A 23,617-nucleotide genomic window follows, 5' to 3' on the forward strand; every position below is an offset into this window, starting at 1 on the left:
CCGAGGGAAGCACTGCTCCTTGCATGCTATTTGTGTAAACCTGGAATGCGGACATCCGTTGGAAGTCAGCTGTTGGGCTCGAGGGGTCTGCAAACAGCCCTGTGAAACAGTCCATGCTCTGACTTTCTTGTTTTGCTGTTCTGATTTTTTCTTTTGGGATTATCCAGTTTTAAACAACCATACGTGGGGGGGGGGGGTTTTGACCACAGTTTTATATTATTAAGAAATATGTTCCTTCTTAATAAAAAGAAATGAAAATTTCAAATAGAAAATTAGTTGTTCTGATTTTTCATGACAGGTCCTTTCTGTAGGCAACAATGCCCTCTATTTAAATGTTGTAAGATAGTTCTAATTGAAAGAATAACAAAAGATGTGAAATATATGTCCATGAAAAAGAGAAGGCCAATAGCTTGAACAGTAGGATTGTGTTCCCGGGTGTAATATAACAAAAAGAACAGCAGAAGAAAGAAGAGAATTGTTATAATCCTCTTTGTGCCTGAGTCCATGCAAACTGCAGGGGATGCATTAGACGTAGAAATACATGGAGACAAAAACTCAATCACCAGGAGTGCATGCTTGTGAACATATTAAAAGTTTTTATTATCTATCTACCCGCCTTTAAAAAACAAGACGTACAATTGTGTAGCTCTCAAAAATTTTTAAATTTGCAGGCCTGCATTCTGAAGTTGATGCAGCTGGTACTCATTGGAAATAGAGAAAACCAATGAGTGGGAAGAGTTAATGAAGCTTGCCTGTGAACTGGGTTTCAGACCTTCCTGTGTATCTGCTTACTATTACAGCTGAATCTCAAACCTTTTAACATTCAGACATTAATATGAAGTGTAGTGAGCACAAAAAACATGGAAAGCTGGATGTACGCAGGGGAGCAAGCTAAAGCTGAGAGGATTTTATAGGCCAAAGGTCTTGTGTGTTAGGAAAGCAGTGATAGGCATTCTTATGGAAAGATAATATGCAGTTTCAATTTTTCTTTTTTCTCTTCTAAAGGCTTGGGAGACGAGTCCTCTCCATTAGCACAAAAAGCAGTCTAGGAAACCAACTCCAGAGGTCAAATGAAAAACCTGCATCTAAATGCAGTAGAAGGATTATAAGCAAAGCTTATGTTCTATAAAAAGAAACTGTGTACTGTTACAAACAATGTGAGAATCTTAATAGGTTAACCCACACAAGTGGTTTATGTTAATAGCTGTTGTGGGGAGTTATGTAGATTATTTGCAATTGAGGTAGCATATTTTTATGGGTTTTAGAGAAACCTGGAGCCTGCTAAATATTCTTCAGTGCTTTCTCCCATTAACTCTTTCCATATTTGTGGACACAGAGCAATCGCAGCAATTTTACTGCAGATTATTTGTTTACGAAGTTTTCTGTTTAGCAGCACGAATGTGATTCCCAGAAGCCAAACTGGCTTCAAATCCGCGGACTAGTGGAGTGTATTGTCTTGCCAGGCGTCATCACTTGTTGCAATATGAAGATAAAAAGAAATGGGTGTTGGTCAGAATAAAGTAACCAGTTTTGTCCACAGTGCTCAGTGTGCTTGCTACAATTACATTGAGAAAGCAAAAGGTAGGTGCCACTAGCTTATGGTTTGGTCTTCTTTGAAATTTAGTAGATATTTCAGTCTGGCCTCAGTTATCAGAGTTAAATTATAGTTTCAGGAATTGTGAATAAACTGATCCTGCACGTACCTTTTCTTTTTTTCTCCACGTGATTACAGATTTTACTCTTCTGTGAGTTCTAGGGTCTCAAATGTCGTGTGTTAGGAAATCTCTGAAGATCTGAGATAGCTCCGACCTGTAGTGACATGTCAACTTTATTATACACTGAAAAAAGTGCGAAAGAAAAACAACCCAACAATAAAAACCCAACAATAAAAACAATCCAAAATATTGGGATGGTAGCAGAAGGATTTAGGAATGCAGAAAGGGCATGTTGTGTGCAACTTTCCCATCTTTTAGCCAAGTTGATCTCCTAAATGGATCAAGAAAAAGAGATGGTTAGATATCAGGCTTTCAGGAGTGTGGGGATAACTGAGTAGTTCCTTGGGGTAAGCAAAACCTGTTCAGGGGCAATTCAGGGCAAACAGAATGAGAGAAAGATTTAGAGCTCAGTGGCTAGCTCAGGAAGGAAAACAAACAAGGGTTAGGGATTGGCAGTTATTCTCTAAAGCCTTTTCTCTGAGAAATTGCCCTGTCTATAAAATGTAAAAATCTTTCTAAGCATTTTTTTTTTAAATTATATTTTCTGAAATTTACACCTACAGGCTTGTAGTTCAAAAAAGTTTTTAAGGATTAAATACATTTAAAATTGTAAAATCTATTTTATTGCAGCACTGGTTATTTCTTGAATTTTTTGGTCTATTTTACTGCATGTTGTATGTGTGCATATGTTGATGATTCATATATAGTACTGAGAATTTCTTAAGAGATTTGTTTGAGATTTGACCACAGTGACTCTGACTTTGTAAACAGATTTATGCAAAGTTCCAAAAGGATAAAATTCAGCATACTCTTACAGTGATACACAAAATTTCAACATGAACAGTTTTTGTTTTATCCCAGTATCATTTTTGTTCAGAAAGTAAGCATATATAGTGAAGTATTTGCTATTGGAGTTGTTGTCACCACAGATTAAAATTTTACATATTTTGGAAAATAAAAAGAGGTCTGTGGCCTTCAAAGGTACTCTAAACCCCTGTAGAGATGATTGAGTGAAATTTGATCAAAGTGAAATGGAATAATTCACTTATGTGTTGTGTATTGTATACAGATTCATACTGTTGCACCAACATTTTTCATGAGATGAGTGGATTGTTAATATTTCTTTACATTTTTATCAGTCTCATGAAGCTGATCAAACAAATAATTGTATGCTTGAGATTAAGGTATATACCTGCTTCTACAAAAATCAAAATAAACTTAACTCCCCATGTTGCAGGTATGGAAGAGAACCCATAATTTAAAATCTTTGTGAGCAGACAAATGTAGCCTCAAGTACAAGTACAGAAACCAGAGTGCAAGACTGCAGCTGTATATGAACAGCTACCTATATGCATGTCTCTTCCCTTGTAAAAACACAATAAGAGAAAGAGAAAGAGAAAGAGAAAGAAAGAGAAATAGAAAGAGAAAAATAAACGAGAAAGAAAGATAAATAGAAAAGAAAGCACATAGAACATATCACACGCCCTCTCCCTACTATAATCTCAATACGCCCATATAACATCTCACCTACCGCTCTCCCGATCCCTCTCCCTCCACGATCCCTCTCCTCTCCCTCTTCCTTTCCACCTGTACTTTCCTTCCTTTCCCTTTCTTTCCTGTCCTTTCCTTTCCTTCCTTTCCTTTCCTTTCCTTTCCGTTCCCTTTCCTTTGCTTTCCTTTCCTTTCCTTTCCTTTCCTCCTTTCCTTTCCTTCCTTTCCTTTCCTTCCTTTCCTTTCCTTCCTTTCCCACTCAGTTTCCCGGCAAAAATAAAATAATCCCCTTTTAAGTGTAGTCATATGTCATCTGATACGCTTGAAGCCACACATACCTTTTCTATTTAAATAAGATTTGCAGCTGCCCTTTCCAGGTATTGCACAGGATGCTGAATGTAAAGATGTTTACAGATAAATCAGACAAGCTGTATGTAGACCCAAGGGAAATTTTCAGCTTTCACCCTAGCACCACAACATAGTTGATATGTTATTAAGATACCAACTTCATAATTAGGTTGTAGAATGTCTTCCTTCCTTTCCATACTGTGTAGTTTCTGTAAAGGCCTCAAACCCATTCATTTTTGCATCTAGGTTTGATGAAAACACCTAACTTTGAAAAAAATGTTGATCCAAAACTTCTAGATATGTACCAAGTCTTTCATCTTTGTAGCCTAGGATTTCAGTTCTACATGCTTGTTTAATATAATTTGACCAAAACCTTTATGTCTGGTTTTATAAACTCTCAGTGTTAACCTTTGACAGAAGATAACTAATATCATTTTTCAGATTCATATCTGAGACCTTGAAAGATGTAAAAAATGATCCTATATCTTTGCTGCCACTACCAGAATAAGAAAGCAGTGTGTGAAGAAGAAAAATGTCTTTGTATCTTTACATGTCTCAAAATTCTATTCACAGATTTTAGTTATGCTCGCTACTATGGTGATTCTTACCTGGAATTTCAAGGCTTACATTTGAACATGCAAAATTTCATCCATCTGGAATTTAGGACCTATAATCCTCATGGACTTCTCTTAAATATTGAACAGAGCCTGGAAACAATACAACATTTTTTAATTCGGCTTGTCATCAAAAATGGTACTTTAGAGGTAAGCCATCAAAATCTCCCACTGAAGGAAAATAAATCTTAGAATCTGCAAATATTTTAATTTGTTTTTTGTTTTCATACTGTAGATGTTAGTAAATAAAGCCACCGAGATTCTTGACATCAATATTTTAATGAAAATAATTGTTTAACTTGCTGTCTATTATGTCCAGTTCTTGGCTAATATGATCAATATGACTCACAGGAGTACACACTAAAACATAATACCAGAAAAATGTAGGTTTTGTCTTTACATGTGGTACAAATTAAGTTATTCCATTTTATACCTAAACTAACTGAACTTCCTCACGTGGAACTTCATTAAAATTGTCATAAGGAAGGCTTATGACATAGGTATAGGAACTGAGTGAATTGTCATAGGAATATTTACCCTGTTAGGAAACAGTGTAAATTTTTTTACCACATATCTCTATGTTGAAATCTTTCACTTCACCTATTATTTAAGCCACAGTTCCACAGCATCAGGAAAAAAAATTCTTTGGCTTTTGTCTATATATTCCTAGTTAGTCTATATTCCTAGACTAACTAGGGATATATTGGTTTATAAACTTTAAAAAATAAAGTGTGTGTCATAGCATGTCTTTACCTTCCACAAATGATTCCATCTTTTCTGAGGAAGAGATAAAGCTAGAGCTTTATGAAGACATAGGCAGATGCTAAAGAGGCTATAGAAAGATACTAAAAGAAAAGTTACTTCTCTCATACCTTATCTCCTATTTTCCTGCTAAAGGTTGCCCAAAGTACCTGTAATTATATTCTTTTGTAAGAACTGTGAAATGTCTGTTAGAAGCAGAATTTTTGTATTATATTTTCCTTCATGTTTAAAGACCATGAGCATACTAAACAGATATATAAACTCAAGGTGAATGGAAAATAACAAAATTACCTTTTACTTTATTTTGTTATGTTGTGATTTTTTTTTTGCCCTTTATTATATTGTGTCTATCTTTTTCCAGAAAAAAAAATGAGATTAGTCACAGGCAGTAAGTTATCCAAGGTTTAGAAAATGCTCATGGATTTAAGTTCATCTTACTTGTATTCATGGTAAAGTAATGATGCAGAAAAATATTTTTCTAACATATCGTAAGCTCTATAAAATATGAAAGTGCTTTAATTGACACAAATCTCTTCAGAGATCCCAGCGTGCCCTGTTAAAACTAATTGAATTCACTTAATCATTCACAAAGCTGGTCAATTAAATGTAAATTTAAAGCCCAATGAACAAATGGTTCTAAGCTCACAATCAAGCTACAATTACAAGTAGACAAACCATGAAATCAAGTGCTTGTTCACATTAGTATAGGAAATTAAATGGTGCTCCAAAATGCTCAAGCCTGCATGCTACATTACGTGTTTGGAAGTGTAAGGAAGCCATAAAATGGTAAGGAAAATTCACCCGTGGCCAGTGTTAATTTCAGATGGGTTGCAGATGGTCGACTTCTTTGTAAATCAGACCCGTAATATCTGATTGCACAGTACACAGTGATTAAAGAATTTTCATGCAGGCTAGGAATCATATATGTATACTTGCATATTTCTGATATAATAGGCTTCCTTATCCAGCTCATTTAATGGAACATTAATTTTCCTCGATACACATGACACCCTTCAGATTTTTTAAAAACCATTTATTACTTAAAAATGCAAGTTTCTATGCCTGAAACTGTTTAGTTATGAGAAATAATGTAATTAAAACCTTTTCCCACTCTGTAGTACCAGTATTTATGTGATGAAGCTGCAGAAGTCAAAAGTATCACTACCACTGCTAGAGTGGATGATGGACACTGGTATAACGTGCAAATTAGGTAAGTTACTGTTGTCTGCTTTTATCATTGTTTCAAAGATTATATAGATTGGACAGTTAGTAAATTCCACAGATATTATATCTCATTAGCTATGATACCTGAAGATGTACAGGAGAATAATTTTATAGCAGTCTAGGCTACAACACATCCTTGGAAAGGATATTTATAACTACAGTTGGACAGTGCGCATCATATCCCTGATGTGCTTAGTAGAAATAAATTTATTCTCATTGAAATCATTTACTGTAACAAACAGAAACATTCAGTCAGGGAAGACGCTGAGCTGTAGCTCCAAGCTACCCAGTCCAGGAAACAGCTGAATTCCCAATAATGAGAGTGTGACTTATAGAAAAATCTGGGGGAAAAGAAAAAAAAATAGATAGACAGGAGCAGCATCGTGACTTTCACTGCTGTCCATGACTTGCAACTTGTTATAGGATTTATTATTCCTGTAAAAGTAACAATGCTTGCAACTGAAGGAGAATAAAATGAAAATAAAATGAGGTAAGAAAATTAGCTCGGTAGTAGACTTTCTATGGTTTTTGTACATAGATGTATCTAATGACCAAATATCCATGCTCATAGAATCCACAGCCTTGGAAGTGAAAGTTTTGGGTTCACTTTATAAGGAAGTTAGGCACCTAGTGGGCTCTCTGGGTTCCTATTTGGTTGCTTAAAATAGGTCCAGTCATCTCACACAGCAAGAAGAAAGCAAGCTAGCTGTCTGCTTGTCTCTCAGGAGTAAGTTAGTCCTTAAAAAGTTGGTGGAGGAGTGCAGAGGGAAAAAAAACTTTTACTGGAATAGGCCCTTTATAGCTATATCTGTCCATATGTTAAATGAAGAACTTTTGCAGGGCCATACTGTCCTCCTTTCATTCCATGGGAAATGTAGTGGAGTGTGTGTCCATTATACTGTACCTTGCTGCCTCAGACGTGGCAGTGAGCACTCAGTGAGGAGAGCTAAATTTTGTTACTGCATTTCAGTTCCCATCGCTACCATAATTTTTTCCAGCAAGTTAAACCACACTCATGGTCCAGACCACTCAGTAACATCCACAAATTAATGCAAGGAGCAAAATCTAGTAATCCACTGCAGTTGTGCTTATCACCCAAAAATGAATACCATAAACCAAGCTATGTTAATGGAAGCTAAAAGCAAGGGTAAGCTCCTCTGTGACCAGGAAGAAATAGAACACAGTATCTCTATGACACTGATAAAAGTGAGAGTCTCTAAAATCTAATAACATACAGAGTTCTGTTTATCTCCTGGTTATGACTCCTTCTCCCTATCAAAATAGAAAAAGTAAATTGGAAAATAGTCTTTAGAGAAGACATAGAAAGATGATAAAATCATTAAGTAACTTCTATATGAATAGAGGCTAAATACCCAAGTACTCTTCAAGCCCATTAAAAACAACTAAGAGAGGATCCCAATGGAGACAAATCCCAAGTGACACAGAAAGGGAGTGGAGACAAAATTCTAGTTACTTAGATAGTTTATATCCATTAGAACTCAATTGTTATTCCTTTGTTGTTCATTTTAAGGAAGATTTAAGATCCTGATAAGTATGAATACCTGAACTCTGAGTAATGTGGAAGTCTTTACAAAAACAGCCTTTCCCCTGGGACTGAAGCATTCAAGCTGCCATGTCATTGTCATCCCTCAGAGATTCACTAATTACCATGATGCTTTAATGAGTACACTTATTCTATGGCTTTTCCCCCTACTCCATCAAGTAGAAAATAACTTGAGTCTCTAAGTCAGGCCATGACAATTGCCCATGACAAAAGAAAACCAACCTAATTTTTACATTTTGCTTTTCCTTTTGACACTAAAAAGAAAGGAACTGTCTTTCATTTGCAAGAAATTATTTCAGGACAGCTCAGGAAATGGGCCACACTTATTTTTCCTGCTGAAAAAGAAGGCATGCATACCATTTATGAGAGTCAGGTTAGTTATTGAGCAATTAATAATTAATCTTTCTAGTCACTTTAGAAGACTGGAAAGAGTTCTGGATATTGTTTTAAGATGACATTCTGCAGATAACACCAAATCAGGTGAGGGTGCTGATTCACTGGAGAGTAAGAAAGCTCTGCAAAGGGATCTGGGCAGACTGAATCAATGAGTCAAGGCCAATTGTGGGAGTCTTATGAGAACTGACTGAGGGAGCTGAGGCCGTTCAGCTGGGAGAAAAAGAGGCTGAAGGGAGGCCTTATAGCTCCCTACAACCCCCTATATAGTGAGATGGGGGTCAGTCTCTTCGCCCCACTAACAAGGAATTAGACAAGAGGAAATGGCCTCAAGTTGCACCAGGGAGGTTTAGGTTGGATATTTGGAAAAAAATCTTCACAGAAAGGGTTGTAAAACACTGAAAGAGTCTGCACAGGGAAGTGGCTGAGTCACCATCCCTGGAGACATTTCAAAATCACATAGTCACGACAGTTAGGGCTATGGTTTAGAGTTGTTCTTGGCAATGCTGATTTAACAGTTGATCTTGATGGTCTTAAAGATCTTTTCCAACCCAAAAAATTCTGTGATTCTATGATTCTAAGATTAAAAATCTTAGTGATGTAGATGTCAGAAAGATTTGGAGTTGCTTCTCACTGTCATCTCATGCATTTTCACATGTGCTTGAGTTAATTATGAAATATACATCCTATATATATCTGCTTTACATTTTTTCCTTTATTGAAAATTAAATATATATTATTAACAGTTAAGTTTGATAGAGTCAGTCTTGAAATATGTGTTAATTGTTTTATAAAGTTGTCATTTTATTTAATCCACTGCATAATAATACAGCATAATAATACAGTGTAATAATACAGTGTAATACAGCATAATAAAATAACTTTGATGAAAAATTGCTGTAAGTTATTCAGCAACTTTCTAGAGGCTTGTCAACTTTTATTCTTCTCAGAACTAATTTTCAGTGAGATAAATAAGTTAAGTTTTGAACAATGGTATCTGGGAAACTGGTGAAGTTAAATGGAAATATAGGAGATAATGCATGTTGTAACAGTGGATATGCACATAGGATTTTCTTTATTGTGCGTATGTTAAGCATTATGAACAGACATTGTGGATAATGAAAATAAAAAAAAAATTAAAAGAAAATATTATTTTTTACTATTTAATGTAATCCTAATTGTTTGGAGCTCTTTTGATGTAGTCCTGTGATGGAAAGGATTTGTCTTTTCAGTTCAGGGAAAGCAATGCATTTCAGCTACGGAAGATAAGCCATCTTCAAAGAGCATGCTGCCTCTACAATATCTTAGTAAATGAAAGTAGACTTAAAAGTAGTGAATGCTGTTTAGTACAAGTTTAAGTACGGTGAAGAAAAGATGGTGATAATATCTTCCTTTTCTGATAAAAGGAGAACATTTTACTGCTTCCTTTATCCCATAGAAATAATTCTTTATGTGAATAAAAGAAATGTCACACCATATAATGTTTGCAAATAAATGTGCATATTACTATCAGACAATGTCTTTTGTCCAGTTCTCATGGTTCACCACAATAATTCTTGCTGAAAGAAAAGTAGCATTGTTGAAGTACATTTTTCTTGATGATGGAATATTGTGACTACAAAACCTGTAACAATTTCATACATTTTGGTACAATATAAGGAGTATATATGCTTCAAAATCTGGGATATCTTGGATAATTTGGGTTAGGATATAACTTTTTGCATTCGATTAGTCTAATTTGTGGCGTTGGCTACTAAAACCACCATGTTGCCAAGGTTTCCCTCAGAGCAGTGCCTGAGAGTTCCATTTCATGTGTAAACTACTGTAGTTGTGTACTAAGTCTGTTAATGAAACTCAATTTCAGCTGTTTCTCTGACATTTCTGACAGTTTTGGTTTTCTTAGGAATGTTACCAGGGAGGTGAGTAAACTACAGTGAAAAATGGATGTGGGCAATATCCCAGAGGGATTGGATTACTGCAGGATATTAAGAAGAGAAGGAAATATTAGACTCAAGCATTAGAAGGTTTATATGTTTGGTTTTATAGTGAAGATACAGTTTTCTTACTGGCAATGCAGGGGATGTTCAACCACAATCTTCTCATTCCAGCCTTTATAATTAACTGCCTCCATTAACTGCTTTAAGATTTTTTATCTTCAATCTTTGTCATCAAAACAAATTGATAAAATTATTTGTATTGCAGAAACAAACCAAATTGCAGCAACAATATTAGAAATTTGACTTTTCTTGGCCCCATATTCTCCATTGCAGTACTGATAAAAATAGTTTCCTTAATTATATGAAAAGTATTTTTATTTTTAGTCTCAGATCATAATTATCAATTGCTTTAGAAATTTTTTCCACTTACAAATTGATTATGCAGTAGATATTATGAATACATCCTCACTCATTCATATGAGTCAATCCACATTGAAATTTTTTAATTGTCTGAGATCATTAGGATTAAAATCTGGTGTATGTGCTCTATCAGAAACTGAATGCAAAATCTGGCAATTGCTTTCCAAAGAGTGTTTTATTCTTCTCCTTTAACTCTTATTGTTTTTATTTTGAGCTTTGTACTAGTTACCTATAAGATTTTGGTGATTGATTGTCCTGCTTTTGAGAAGTAAAATTCTTCTGATTCCTCTAATCAGAAAAAGACCTTTCTAATCATGCCATAATGCAACATATGCTCACTCAGGAGCTTGTAGATTTCTTGCTTTTGGCAGATTTTTATGAGGGTCTGAGATAATCCATATGGTGCAAAGTATATTGTATTTATTATCCTTCACAGCATGCTACAAATCTCATATTTTCCTAGGGCTTTTAGGCAGGTAAGATAAGCATATGATAGAGTGTGTAGCAAATCCAGCAGTTGCTTCTCTTTTTTATTTGTCTTTCTTTTTATTTCACTTTTATTGTAAATTCCTATTTTTACTTTATCACAAAAGTGCAGAACTTTGACCTTCATTTTTAGCATACCACCTTAGGAGTGAAGAAGTCACTCATCTGTTGTTTCATGTACCATGTAAATTTTATATACTCTACTTAATGAAAACATGTTTAATGGTCCATATCCTCAAAAACCAGTGTAAGTCAAAATACATTATTAGCAATTACTGCTGTTCAGTTAGAAAACTGTATTCTGTATTTATAAAATGCAATGAGAAATATATTCTTGATATAAAATAACTTCAGGGTCTTTTAATTTTCTTTGCATCTCCCAAGAAAGCTCTCAATGGACTTGCATCAGATGTAAAAAGTTTAAGTACTTGGATCCAGCAGGATTTAGCCTGTTTTATATTTGTTACCAATACAAAAGGTTTAGGAATTTGCTGGACCTCTAAACTGGCCATTGACAGGGTCTTCACAAACCTACTTTCTTAGCCACAGTCATGTTGGTCTTTTTTTTTCAGCCCCTCCTAAAGTGCCTAGTGTAAAACTAGGAATGAATGAAATAAAAGTGCTGACTTATCTAATGATTTCTAATTTTTATATAGTCTGAAACTTTTCCCAGATGAGCGGAGCTTACTTGGAAAAAGTACAGGTTATTATACTTAGTCCAATTGATTTATGATATATTAACACTGGTAATAAGATGACATTTGTATCTTCTTAATTTCACTGTATGCTAAATCCTAAACAGATTATAGCTGCTACTTATTGTCCAATATACATTGCAGAGATGCTAAGTCACTGAAAACAAACTGGTTTGAGAATATAGTCTAGAAATACAGGCATTTTCATTTAATATGGAATGAAAATAATTAAAACATTGGAAATATTGATACTGATGTCAAGACCTGTGTTTGTTAAGAGGAAAATAAGAATAAGTTGATCATGAAGAAAATTGAAAGGATTCTTTATTCATTTTGCTTTGGGGATTTTGGACAAAGATAAAGAAATTTAGCGCCAAATACATGTGGTACCTATCACAGAGATGAGCAGGAAAAATGAGCAGGAAATACCCCAAAACAGGTATTATGAAATACTTGTGAAAGGAAAAAGATACTAATGTTGTAACAGCATAGATTGACTATTGGCATAAGTAGCTCAAAAAGTGGACAACTAATTTCTGGGGGCTGAAGATTTCTGTTACACGGTGACACTATTACTGCCCACTAACAGAGCATGACAGGACCACAAAAATGGTAATGCTGGATTGAAGCAGCAGAATCAAAGGAGATTCTGATTTATGAACTGTGAAATTGAAGCCAAATAAGAATCAAAACACACTAAATAGAGGAAAAGTACAAAAATCTTGCTAGTCAGAATATATGTGTTTTGCAGTTCATTCTGTGAGCACGCATAGTACATTTAGAGAGAGTTAATTTGATTTTAATCATTTCACAGATAAGTAGAAGAGGAATCAAGCCAATAATATTCCCTCCTGTGACTAATTTTATATTTTACTTTATCTCATAAATACTATATAATTTAAATGCACTTTAATGTATCTTCCTATTTTGTAGCTGGGGTTGTTTAGCTGGAAGGAAAGGAGGTTCAGGGTTCAGGGGAGACCATGTTGCTCTCTATAACTACCTGAAAGGAGGTTGTAGCCAGGTGGGGGTCAGTCCTCTCTCCCAAGTAACCAGATGAGAGGAAATGGCCTCAAGTTGTACCAGGGGAGGTTTAGATCGGATCTTAGGAAAAAATTCTTCACAGTATTAGTTGTTGAGCATTGGAAAAGGCTGCCCAAAAAAGTGGTTGAGTCACCACTGGAAGTATTTTTTTAAAAAAATAGGTTGATGGTTTGACTGGGTGATCTTAGAGGTCTTTTCCAACTTTAATTATTGTATTATTCTATGATAATTCTCCCTTTTTAATGACTTAGAGCACTATGGAAATAATGACTCTGTGGGTGCTAGAGAGCAATAACAGCATCTCCCTAAAAAACACAGATAAAAAACTGATCCATACATGGGTTGATCCATACACAGGTCAAATAGGAAAATACATTTATTATATCTGCTGTTGATCAATTATTAAGGAAAGAGATAGACCATGTATTAATTTATATTTACCCAGTTTCCTTTTTAAGCATAGATTTCTGTGGCTGAAGATAATTTTTGTGCACAAATACCAGAAATAAGTTTCAAGTACAGTGTATCACTGAAGACATGTTCTATTAATCTTAGATGTTTTTAAAACACCAGTTTTTGGTTTTTTTCAAGAGAAAATCTTAAACTTTAATAGTAGGATTACTGTACCACAACTAATGGTACTACTGTTCTCTGAAGTGCCTTTATTATAGAAAACAAAAGTATATTTTAATTCTAGATTCAGAAATTTTTTCCGTACTAGAAATTGCCTTTCTTTGTCTCTCTTTATTACAAAAAGCAAAGAAACAACTTGCCTCTCTTACTGACTGCTGCATATCACCAAATGCCATATCTTAAGAGATACTGTCTAAACAATTTATCTATTTGCTGGAGGTTTTTCCTCAGGACAAGTCTTTAGCTGGTTCTCTGTTTAAGAGTATTTCAATCCTGTTCTATCCCATGTGATCTATAGAATAGTTCTTAATTCTATTGTTCACATTATTAGTTTCACAAAACATTCAAATTTTTTTTTACCAGAACAACTCAAATTGCTTTTTTTTTAAATAAAGTAGCAATGTTATCAGCTGACTTTTAAAATACATTATAAATATTTTTTCTTATAAAATATAATAGAATGTAACAGTATCCTTTTTCTGAATGGATTTTGGTTTTAGGAAAGCAGACCTAAAATATATAATAAACACATTCTGGTATTCCCTTATATACACTTAAATGCACTGAGGTAATTGATTTTGTAACCAAAGTGATTTTAAGAACGTAGGTTTTCATATGTGATATCAATATATTTTACACAATATATGCATATTAATAAGGAGTAAATATACTAGCTATCACAAAGGAAGCTTAGTAGAAAAAATACAGTATAGGTTTTAAAAACTCTATGGATGAACATATGACATGTTTTGAATGCAGCAGCATAAGGTAACATAATCTTCTATTTTTATTTAAGTTAAAATTTCTAAAATTTCTTGGGTTTCTATTTTCAGGCCAGAAAGGAAAATTTATTTGACCACCAAAGGACCACTAGTTTGACTTCGTCTGTGTCTTAGCTGATCAATATTTTGAAGCCTATGAAAAACATCGACTTCAGTTAAATCAAGCCCTTCTATTAAATATTTTCCTAAGATACACTTTACTGTGATTACCTCTTACTAAACCCACAACGTTGGTGGGCAGTTTATGTATACAGATCATTCTCTCTGGCAAACCCCAGCCAGTACCTCTGACTTATTAAAGAAATATGGGTATTGATCTAGTATCAATACCCAACTGTGACGGACAAAAGCTCTCTAAGAGTTTAAAGTTAGAAAGTGTATGTTTATTACGGCCGAGCAGCACGCAGGATATTTCCCTAATTCGCACTGCGAAATTCACAGGTAATTACAAAGCCTTTTATTTACAAAAGTGTTGAATACCCAAAATACAAATACATATTCATACTCCTGTCACCTCCCATTTCTCACTTCGTATCCTAATTGGCAAAAAGGCTATTAAGCATGCGTACTTTGTTTCCTAAAATGAGTCGGGGGTCTATTCTGGGGAGGGGTCACCAAAAATGAGGAAGTAAGATGAGTCTTCCTCGTCCTGACCTTTCTACCTTTTCAATGCATTCATGACAAATGAATCCTTGGTAGAACTTATAGTTTTCTGTGTCCAATGGGTCCTTTAAGCAGGAAATCTGCAGCTATCTTATGTCCTATTTGCCACATTTTGTTTTTCATCACAAGCACAGCTACATAAACATAAACCTGACAAGCAATGAGTTACTAAATCCGGGGTAGCTTATCTAAGATCCGGCTTCTGTTAACTGCGAACAAAGATTACCTATCTACTTCAGCTAATTCAGCAACTTATTATCTTAACTTTCCTAAAAATCCTTAGTTCCTCAAAATTAACATCTCACCTCAGCAAAAAGCTGAAAATAAAAGGTGGGTAAAGATTCCCTTCTGACCCTGCTAACCCTATGTCTCAGGTATTGAGGTAATGCTCAGGACTGAGCCAGCAGCAAAGACATAAGAGATGTAATTCACTCTCACCTTAAAGATCTTTTTGTCTGCTAGATACCTTTTCACCACTCTGTTATTTGAGACACGTCTGGAAAATGGAGAAATGAAAATAATTAGCCTATTCTGTAGTGGGAGAAAAATGCTGTTAGGAACTGCACATTGCATCCAGAAACCTCAAGACATAAATTTTAATTTTTACTGAAGTCATTGCTCTGCAGCAGATATGAGGCAGCATGGGTATTTGAAAGATGATGCAAGCAATCCCTTTCTCTACTGAATAAAGCAGGATATGAAAATAACAGGAAAAGCAGTATAGCAGTCTTGTTTACTCAGACAGTGCTGTGTGACTTCTGTACACTGTAACTTCTACTTAGCAAGAAGGAAGCTGGCTTTCTGCTTTTTCCCACATGAATCCCTTTCAGTCAGAGTTATCTGGAGGCAGGGAGACTGCACCTCTTCTGAAAGCAAATAAGCTTTTTCTCCCTGAAGGGCAGGATGGAGCTTGCAGAGACTCTGCAGCAACAGCACAGATAGAAACCCCTGAAAAAAAGAAGACAGAGTCTTCCTGTTATAGGTGCCAAACACCAAGGTGAGCCTTGTAAGGCCTTGGAAGGGAGATTTTATTTAGGACCAGCTGTATCGAGTAGAAAATTTATTTCAAGTTAGGGAATAGATTTGCTTTCAAGGCTTTTATTTAACCATACTTATTGCTACATTTTCATTATTTAAAAAATAACCTTTTAAGAACCTAGTTTTCTTGTGTGTTAAATAAAGTCTCCCCTTAATGAGAGAGCTCATGTCTTTTTGGATAAGTTACTCTAACAAAGGGGAGACAATTCAGAATTCCTTCAAAGGGGCACTTTTGGCCACAAAAGTCTTGGTTGTTTTTCCCAAGTTTAAGCCACTTTATTCTTCTTCTTTCTTTGCTTGGCTACTGACCCATATTTCCAGGGCTCATATAGGGTCCTTTGCCTAAGCTGCCATTCAAACCACACCTGTAACTGTATAAAATGACTGAGATTATCCAGGCCCCACAATATCTATTGTATATATTTACAGGCTCTGCTAACTTCAGAATTTCTTTAAGATGCTAACTTGAAGTTTGTCTTCTTAAAATGATCGATTTAACTTTCTTTCAGAAACAAAATTTCTGTCACTAAACAATCATGAGGTTATACTGCTGATGCGACAGGATGATACTCCTTTTGAACTGTGTAGGAAAGATCTCAGTCCTGCATTGCCAGACATGGCAGAATACATTTTGTTATTCTGAAATCACTGTGGCAATTACTTTCTTCATTCTGCAAGAACTAAGATGCCACAGAGAAAGGAATAGTGGAAATGGATAAAACCTAGAAATTATGTCAGAGAAACTTGACATTAATAATTTTTGTAACTTGAATTTAGTTTCTTGAAATTGAGAATAGTGAAAGTAGACTTTGTGCTAACACAGCTGTCTGAGTACAGGAAAAAAAGCCCCACCCTGCACTGATCAAGAAAACTGAAACAAAAGTTTAAAACTTATGGCACTTTTTTCACCTAAATAATGTTATTTTATTTTGCATCAATGCAATGTTTAAAAAAAAATAAATCTTAATTGAAATCAAAACCCAATATGAAATCAAAGTTTAAGATATTGCACATATTTTTTAATTTTCCAGAGTGGCTATTTTTCACAAACTTCTTATGAATCAACAGATAATAAGCAACTGCCTTTTCCTGGTAATATCATTGAATTCAATGGATTAGTTATATTAAATTGATCCTAATAACAGTTAATAGTGATTTAATACCACCAATTAGTTTGATAAAAACTGTTCTTCTACAGTCTCTTTAAGATAAAACTTACTTAGTCATGCTACACCTTGGGTACAAATCACATTTTTCGCATTCTACACATTCTCAGAACTCTACCTTAAAGCAGACATGCAGACGTTAAAATTTAGTATCATGCAAGTGACAAATCTGTGGTGTATTGTGAGGTTTTCTTCCTCAGATTGTTTAACTAACTAACTAACTAAAAAAAAAAAAAAAAAAAAAAAAAAAAAAAAAAAAAAAAAAAGCTTCTATCATAGCTACTTTATTTTGCTTTGGATCTCAAAAGAGGTCATTAGTGTCACTTATAAGAATTAAAATTTTCTACTTCATGTTCTGAAGCAGCTTATTACAGGGACAGAAACATACAAACAGTAAAATAGGACTCCAGTCACAGGCCAATAACAATACATCAGGCTTTGTTCTGTATTATTTGCTATGGAACACCAAAGGGTACTTATGGATACTAAAAGTGGGTTCAGTGTTCTGAGGCTGCTTTGACATAAGCACAAAACTTATATTTAGGAGAACAGAGGGTATAGAGGTCAGAAATAACATTGGACTCCAGAGTTGGTGTAAATATGAATTCCCACAATGTAACCTTTTTCTTTTTTTTTTTTTTTTTTTAATTAAAAACGCACTTTAAGATTCACTTAAAATTACAGTGTTGCAAGTCTAAATCCAACTCTAAACTTTCTGCTGTCTGAATACGGTACTCTAATTTGAGACAAGATTTTCCCTAAGTGACACTTACATGTACATCAATTTTAAATAAGTGCATATAATTTTCTAAATTTAATTTCTGCAAGTAGTATCTGTGGTTGGTATGATGTGAGCAGCAAGAAACTAGAAGCAGGAAACTGCAAAGGAGGGGCCAGAGGCACAGATAGTTGTTTTTACTTTACTTATATGTATAGTAGTAAATTAAACTAAAATCTGAAGGCTAGTCTCTGGACTGAGGCCAGCTGGCAGGTCTGAGGTCATGTCTATAAAAACTTTTATGGTAAAATAATTTGGTAAGGTGAGTTTGAAATGATTCCTGAATTGCACTAACCAGTGAACATTACAAGTTTCCGAATTGAAGATAGTATCTAACTTCCATCGTAACTGTAACAGAAACAGTGATGACTTTGTAAAAATATGGATGGTTCCATGTCAGGATTTGAATTCAAATTGTGGACTTTAGTGTAGTAGTGTAAGTGTAAGTTCTGTGAAAAGAAAAGCCATTTATTTATTTATTTATTTATTTATTTATTTATTTATTTATTTGAATAGGGAACAAAATTCATTTCCTCCCTTCCTTGGGTTATTAGAGAAATTGGCATCATTAGCTTCATTGCTCTTATTTGTTTAATTAAAACACAGTTAAATCTAAGACCTGACCACGAAACCAGCTTCAGGTCCAGGAAATATGCTATCAGAGAAATGAGAAAAAATATGTTGTTGACTAATTTTTTCATCTGCAACATGGAAGTGTGTGTTACCTGGTGTCTCAATAGGGCAATGTCAGCACCAACAGATGAGAGCAGTCTCAAATTATGAATTTTCCTGTAGAATTAAAATATAATGACTATGAGTGAATTGGTATATATTTTATCTAGATAAATCCACTGCAGGTAATAAGAGAGTCTGCTTAATCTGTAAATGGTTTTTTGTATCGAATTGCTGGGGTTTTCTTTGCCAAAGATTTTAGTGTCTTAAGATTGTAGAATTGTAGGGTATATTAGGCCAAAAGGGATTTCAGGAGGTCTTTAGTCCAACCCCCTGCTCAAAGTAGGGCCAGCCAAGGTCAGAACAGGTTGCTCCGTGCTTTATTCGGTCAGATTTTGTAAACTTCCAACACAGAAACATAAAATTTTCTGAGTAGAGAGGTACAGAAGTTCAATTCCTAAAGTTGCTTTTGAAAAGCCATAAAGATATCAAAACTACTACTAGGCTGAAATTAATCTGACCTTATAAATGTGCATTAAGAAAATGTTACTATTGATTGTAGTGAGAGTAGGTTTATTGTCTTGTCATAATTTTACAAAAATAAACATTCTACTGCAAGGAACAGTTTGAGTATGAAACCAGAAAATGTAAACCTCCAGATACTGAATGAAAAACAAGTTGTATTTTTCTAAGCTAATAAATCCATAAATAATTAAATATTATGAAAGTAAAATATGTTCTCAGCTTTAATTAAACAAGAGTCTTCAATATAATTAGGGAAATTAGGGATTATTTTTTATAATATATGACAGTAAAACTTCTTTCCTTCTGGTGATTCACAACTTATATTTGGTATAGATGTTTTAAATATCTTGTTGGTTTTGTTTAATAGACCGAATGCTAATGTAACAACCTAAACAGTTCAATGGTATTAGTGAATTATTGTTGTTTAATATAGTCACATTCAAGTGAAATATCTAGAGACAGGTGAAAGTTCCAATCTTGCTTCTAGAAAAAAAATATCTATTTTCTATCAGAAAAAAACAGGTTAAAGAATTTTTATTCCCAGCAAGGCTGCATAGCATGACTGACACAATATATTTTCTCAACATCCTCCTTTCCCTCTTCCTCTTCAACCATTTGTTTTGTCACTCTTTTACCATTTTATGATAATCCTAAAAATGTCACTTAATAATCACTGAAAAATGTCAGAAGGTAAAGACATTATGTAAAAGAACTTGGATCTCATACAGACATTGCCGTGTTTAGGGACTGTTATATCAATAGTTAACAAATTATTGTCTGACCTTTCCATCATTCTAACCTGCAAGGCATTGAGCAATGGATTTAGTACTGTTTAGACAGAATTCATCTTCAGGTTATAATTAATAGGCTAGTATTTAATCACTACATTTGTGTGATTACAAATGAGGAAACTGTGAACTATTACTGCTGGCTTGGACTGAGGCACAATTGCTGGTAGCTTACCCAGCAAAAGTGCTTGAGAGTTGCTGTATGCATTTCCAAATTTATAATTATGCAAAAAGCCCTGTCATCTTACTTGACCTTTAGAGCACCCAATGTGCTGATTGTAGAAAAAGTATTTTAAAAGCCTGATGGAAATTTCATAGAGTGCATATATGACCCGGTGATTGTATCATCAGCAAATGCTAAACAATAATGGTTTAAAGTCATTATTCTAATTTGGCCAGACCCTGCTAGATTCAATCAAACACAATCAGAGGTACATGGCTGACATTCTAACAAGCTTAGGGCAAAGGCAGCTCATGCTTTGAATTGCATTAACTTGTTTTCTGACACCAAATACTGGGAATTAATTTCAAAATATTCTTTTGATACATGCACACAAAAATACTTTTTACATATCAGTCATATAAGCATTAAGGACAAGTAAAAATTACGTCTAAAGTTAATGTGAAAAGAACCACATCAATATGGTGTTTGCGTGATAGGGATACATGCGTGGTCAGGTAACTAGTTACAGTGTTAGCATCTCAAAACATGTAGAAGAAATAGTAATTAAGAGAAAAACAGAAGAGAAGTTGTTTGAGCAGCTGTACTTCACTTGGCACATCTGTCAAATAGTTAAAATGAAAAGCCTGGCAGTTCATCCCTGACCCTCATACAGTCCATCTTAAGAATTATGCTGCATTAAAATAAGTCTGATTTACAATATTTCTGAAATATTGCTACTTTATTATTACACTTTTCTTCATAATTACAACACGATTTTATCAGGAAGAGAAGAAATTTTAGGTATTTACAAAAATCATATTTTTTTTCCTTCAAAGTGTCACTGCCACCATTTTCTATAGAATGATATATCCAAGATGTCGTGCTGGCTTCAAACGGTAGTTTGTGAATAGAGCAAACATTGCAAATAGAGCTACAGAGAATGATTGTGCCAGTTACACACATTATCAGCAAACTTCTTTTGTAAGTCATTAATGAAAACAGTGTGTTACAGAACCTTGTGTGTGGGCTTAGACATACAGGCCTTGTATAATATCCAAAAAACATGGTAGGAAAAACCTTTCTTTCCTTGATTCTAGACACATTTAGCTCCTTTTTTTTGCATTCATGTTATTTATTAATTATCAAGTTAAAAAAAAAAAAAAATGAGGGGAGAACAAAAAATATCCCCTGAATTGATCCATTAAGATACTGGTTTTCAGTCCACAGAATCAAACCCCCAATTTATTTATCTTCTTCATTCTTGATTTTATCAACAAACCAAAATTTTTTATCCTCCACCTCAAGTTACTTGCCATAGGATGTACAAGCCATTTTGCATACACAAATATTTATAGGCCTTTCTGTAAATACACATCACCATGTTTGTATATTGTTCTGAAAGTATCTCAAAACAGAATTACATGGAGAACATAGAGAACTGTTTGCAAATGTTACTAATGTTAGCTCTCCATTATGTCAGTTAAAAACACATAGAGAACTTAATGAGATAAAATGTGAGAATACTTATATTACTGTATGACAGAATATAGTTAAGAAAACTTTTAATGCTCATTTTTGAAAGAATTTTCAGAAGGTTGTTTTGCATTGTCAGAGATAAACTGAATTAATACAATACCTATTGCATCCTACTCAAATTGCTTTTAGAGAGCTGTAGGCTGTTGGTTTGTGGTTTTGGTTTTTTTGTGGTTGTTGTTGCTGTTTTGGGTTTTTGGGGTTTTAGGGGTTTTTTTTGCGTGTGCCATTTTCACACAGAATTTTTGTGACACCCATATTACAAAGACACTTGGATAACTTTAAATACAGACATGATTGGACTCTGATTTGTTTCATGTACAGAGAGAAGGATAAGCTGGAAGAAATTCCCCTGAGAGACTGGTTTAATTCTACTATGTCCCTACTCTGCTTTCTTACATGAAGATAAAGTGATGGCTGCTAGTTGGTTATTGGAATGCAAATGACATTTACATAATTTTCAAAAATTGAAAGAAACCAAATTGTTTGCTTGGTACCTTCCTACCTACCTGGTTTGTTGTTGACAGTGTATACACATTAACAGCAACATTTTTAAGAGGGAGGAGGGAAATGGGAAGGTACATATTGATTTCAGCGCCTAATATTACTGACTTCAGCTTTAGAAATGATGCTTTTGAAGATAAGTATTACAGATTATTATAGTATCTCTGTATTTTCTAAAATGCAGCTTGTTTTAAATTGCATTAAAATTTGTATTTTGTGTGTGTGTGTGTACGATGAGAAAGAGGGATATTTAAGATATTTCAGTTCAATTGATGTATTTTTTACAAATTGCAAAGTCCTGTTATTATTAAAAATTGTGTAAGTATTTTTATTTAGTAATTTATATTCTTTGGCTTTTTTTAGCAATTAAACTTCCCAGATTTACAATATGGCTTCATTTTAATGGAATTTCAAACCCCAAAGACGTGTCAACTTACAGCCTGTCAAACAGCTTATTTTATATTTATAGTTCTATAGCACAAAACAGCTATTTACTTGATTTTCTTTCATTGTTTGTTTAGTAACAGCCTAATTAATTTGTCAGATAGACAGTAAAGTAAAAACATTATATGGTTGTAAAATGTGCCTATTTCTGCATTTGTGCAGGCAAGGCATGGTACCATGCGAAGCAGAAATGTCAGTCATGAAGTTATCTTCAAATACAAATGTAACTAGAAGTTACTGGTCCAGCTCTTACTGGCTTGAAACAGGATCCATATTTGTTGGTGGTTTGCCTCATCCTTATGGAGCAAAACAGGTAGTTTATTATTATTATTGTTGTTGTTGTTGTTGTTACTATTATTAAAATCTGTATTATTTTTAGGGGTGGCATGTTGATGTATGTATGTATGTAATAAATGAAGAGATTTAAGCCATGCAAAAAATAAAAATTACAGCTTTTTGAGAGTTACATCTAAGGGATGAGTATGGTCATTTGCAGAGTATTGCTCATGCATGGGACTTTTGAAAATGAACAAAAAAGGGCATTATTGTCCAAAGTCATTATCTGAAGTCCTGTTTGTTTTGAGCAGGGAGAGTAAAGGAGGAAATATGATCAAATTTACAGGAGATACCTTTTATGTCCAGTGCTAGTTCTATGAAGTTGTGAAAAGTATGACTGCGATGGTTTCCAAAACAAAGGAGTCTCTGCATTCTGTGCTGGCTCAGAGAGGCGTGTGTAAAAAACGGGGCAGGCAAGAGAACACTAACCTGTGAAACTGCGTTAATGAAAGAGAGGTAGCACAGCTATGAGAGAGAGCAGCTCGGGTAACCACATATGCAGGGATGAGAAGTAATATGGGGCTTGTGCAGAGTTAGGGGAGAAGAATACCCACAGAGTCATGCAGAGAGCTGGAGACAAGCAGATCATTACTCAGTTGTTCTTACAGAGGATTTTGGGGTGGAGTAGTCACAATAACTGATACACATCACTTAAATTATTTCCAATTTTTTTTTTTTTTTTTTTTTTTTTTTTTTTTTTTTTTTTTTTTTTTTTTTTTTCCCAAAGCAGAATGAGTATAGTTAAGAATTTCTGTTCCAGTTTATGATGCTTAAACTCTTCATGCTTACATAGATCAAAGTCCCAGGCCTTGTAATTCATTTGAGACTGGCACCATACACTCAGGGCATGCTCAGTCCAGCTTCCAGCAGCATGGACCCTGTGCAACACAGCTCCCAAT

At 34.4% G+C, this 23,617-nt stretch overlaps 1 protein-coding gene across 1 annotated transcript in view; it reads left to right on the forward strand.

The window, feature by feature from the left end:
• Positions 1 to 23,617, forward strand: part of EYS (eyes shut homolog) — a 718,062-nt gene that overhangs the window by 441,794 nt on the left and 252,651 nt on the right. The window contains 3 exon segments of the mRNA XM_040058168.2: positions 4,128 to 4,318; positions 6,049 to 6,140; positions 22,545 to 22,695. Coding sequence (XP_039914102.1) covers positions 4,128 to 4,318; positions 6,049 to 6,140; positions 22,545 to 22,695 — 434 coding nt within the window.

Source organism: Hirundo rustica, chromosome 3 (assembly GCF_015227805.2).
Source record: "Hirundo rustica isolate bHirRus1 chromosome 3, bHirRus1.pri.v3, whole genome shotgun sequence".
NCBI classification, from domain to species: domain Eukaryota; kingdom Metazoa; phylum Chordata; class Aves; order Passeriformes; family Hirundinidae; genus Hirundo; species Hirundo rustica.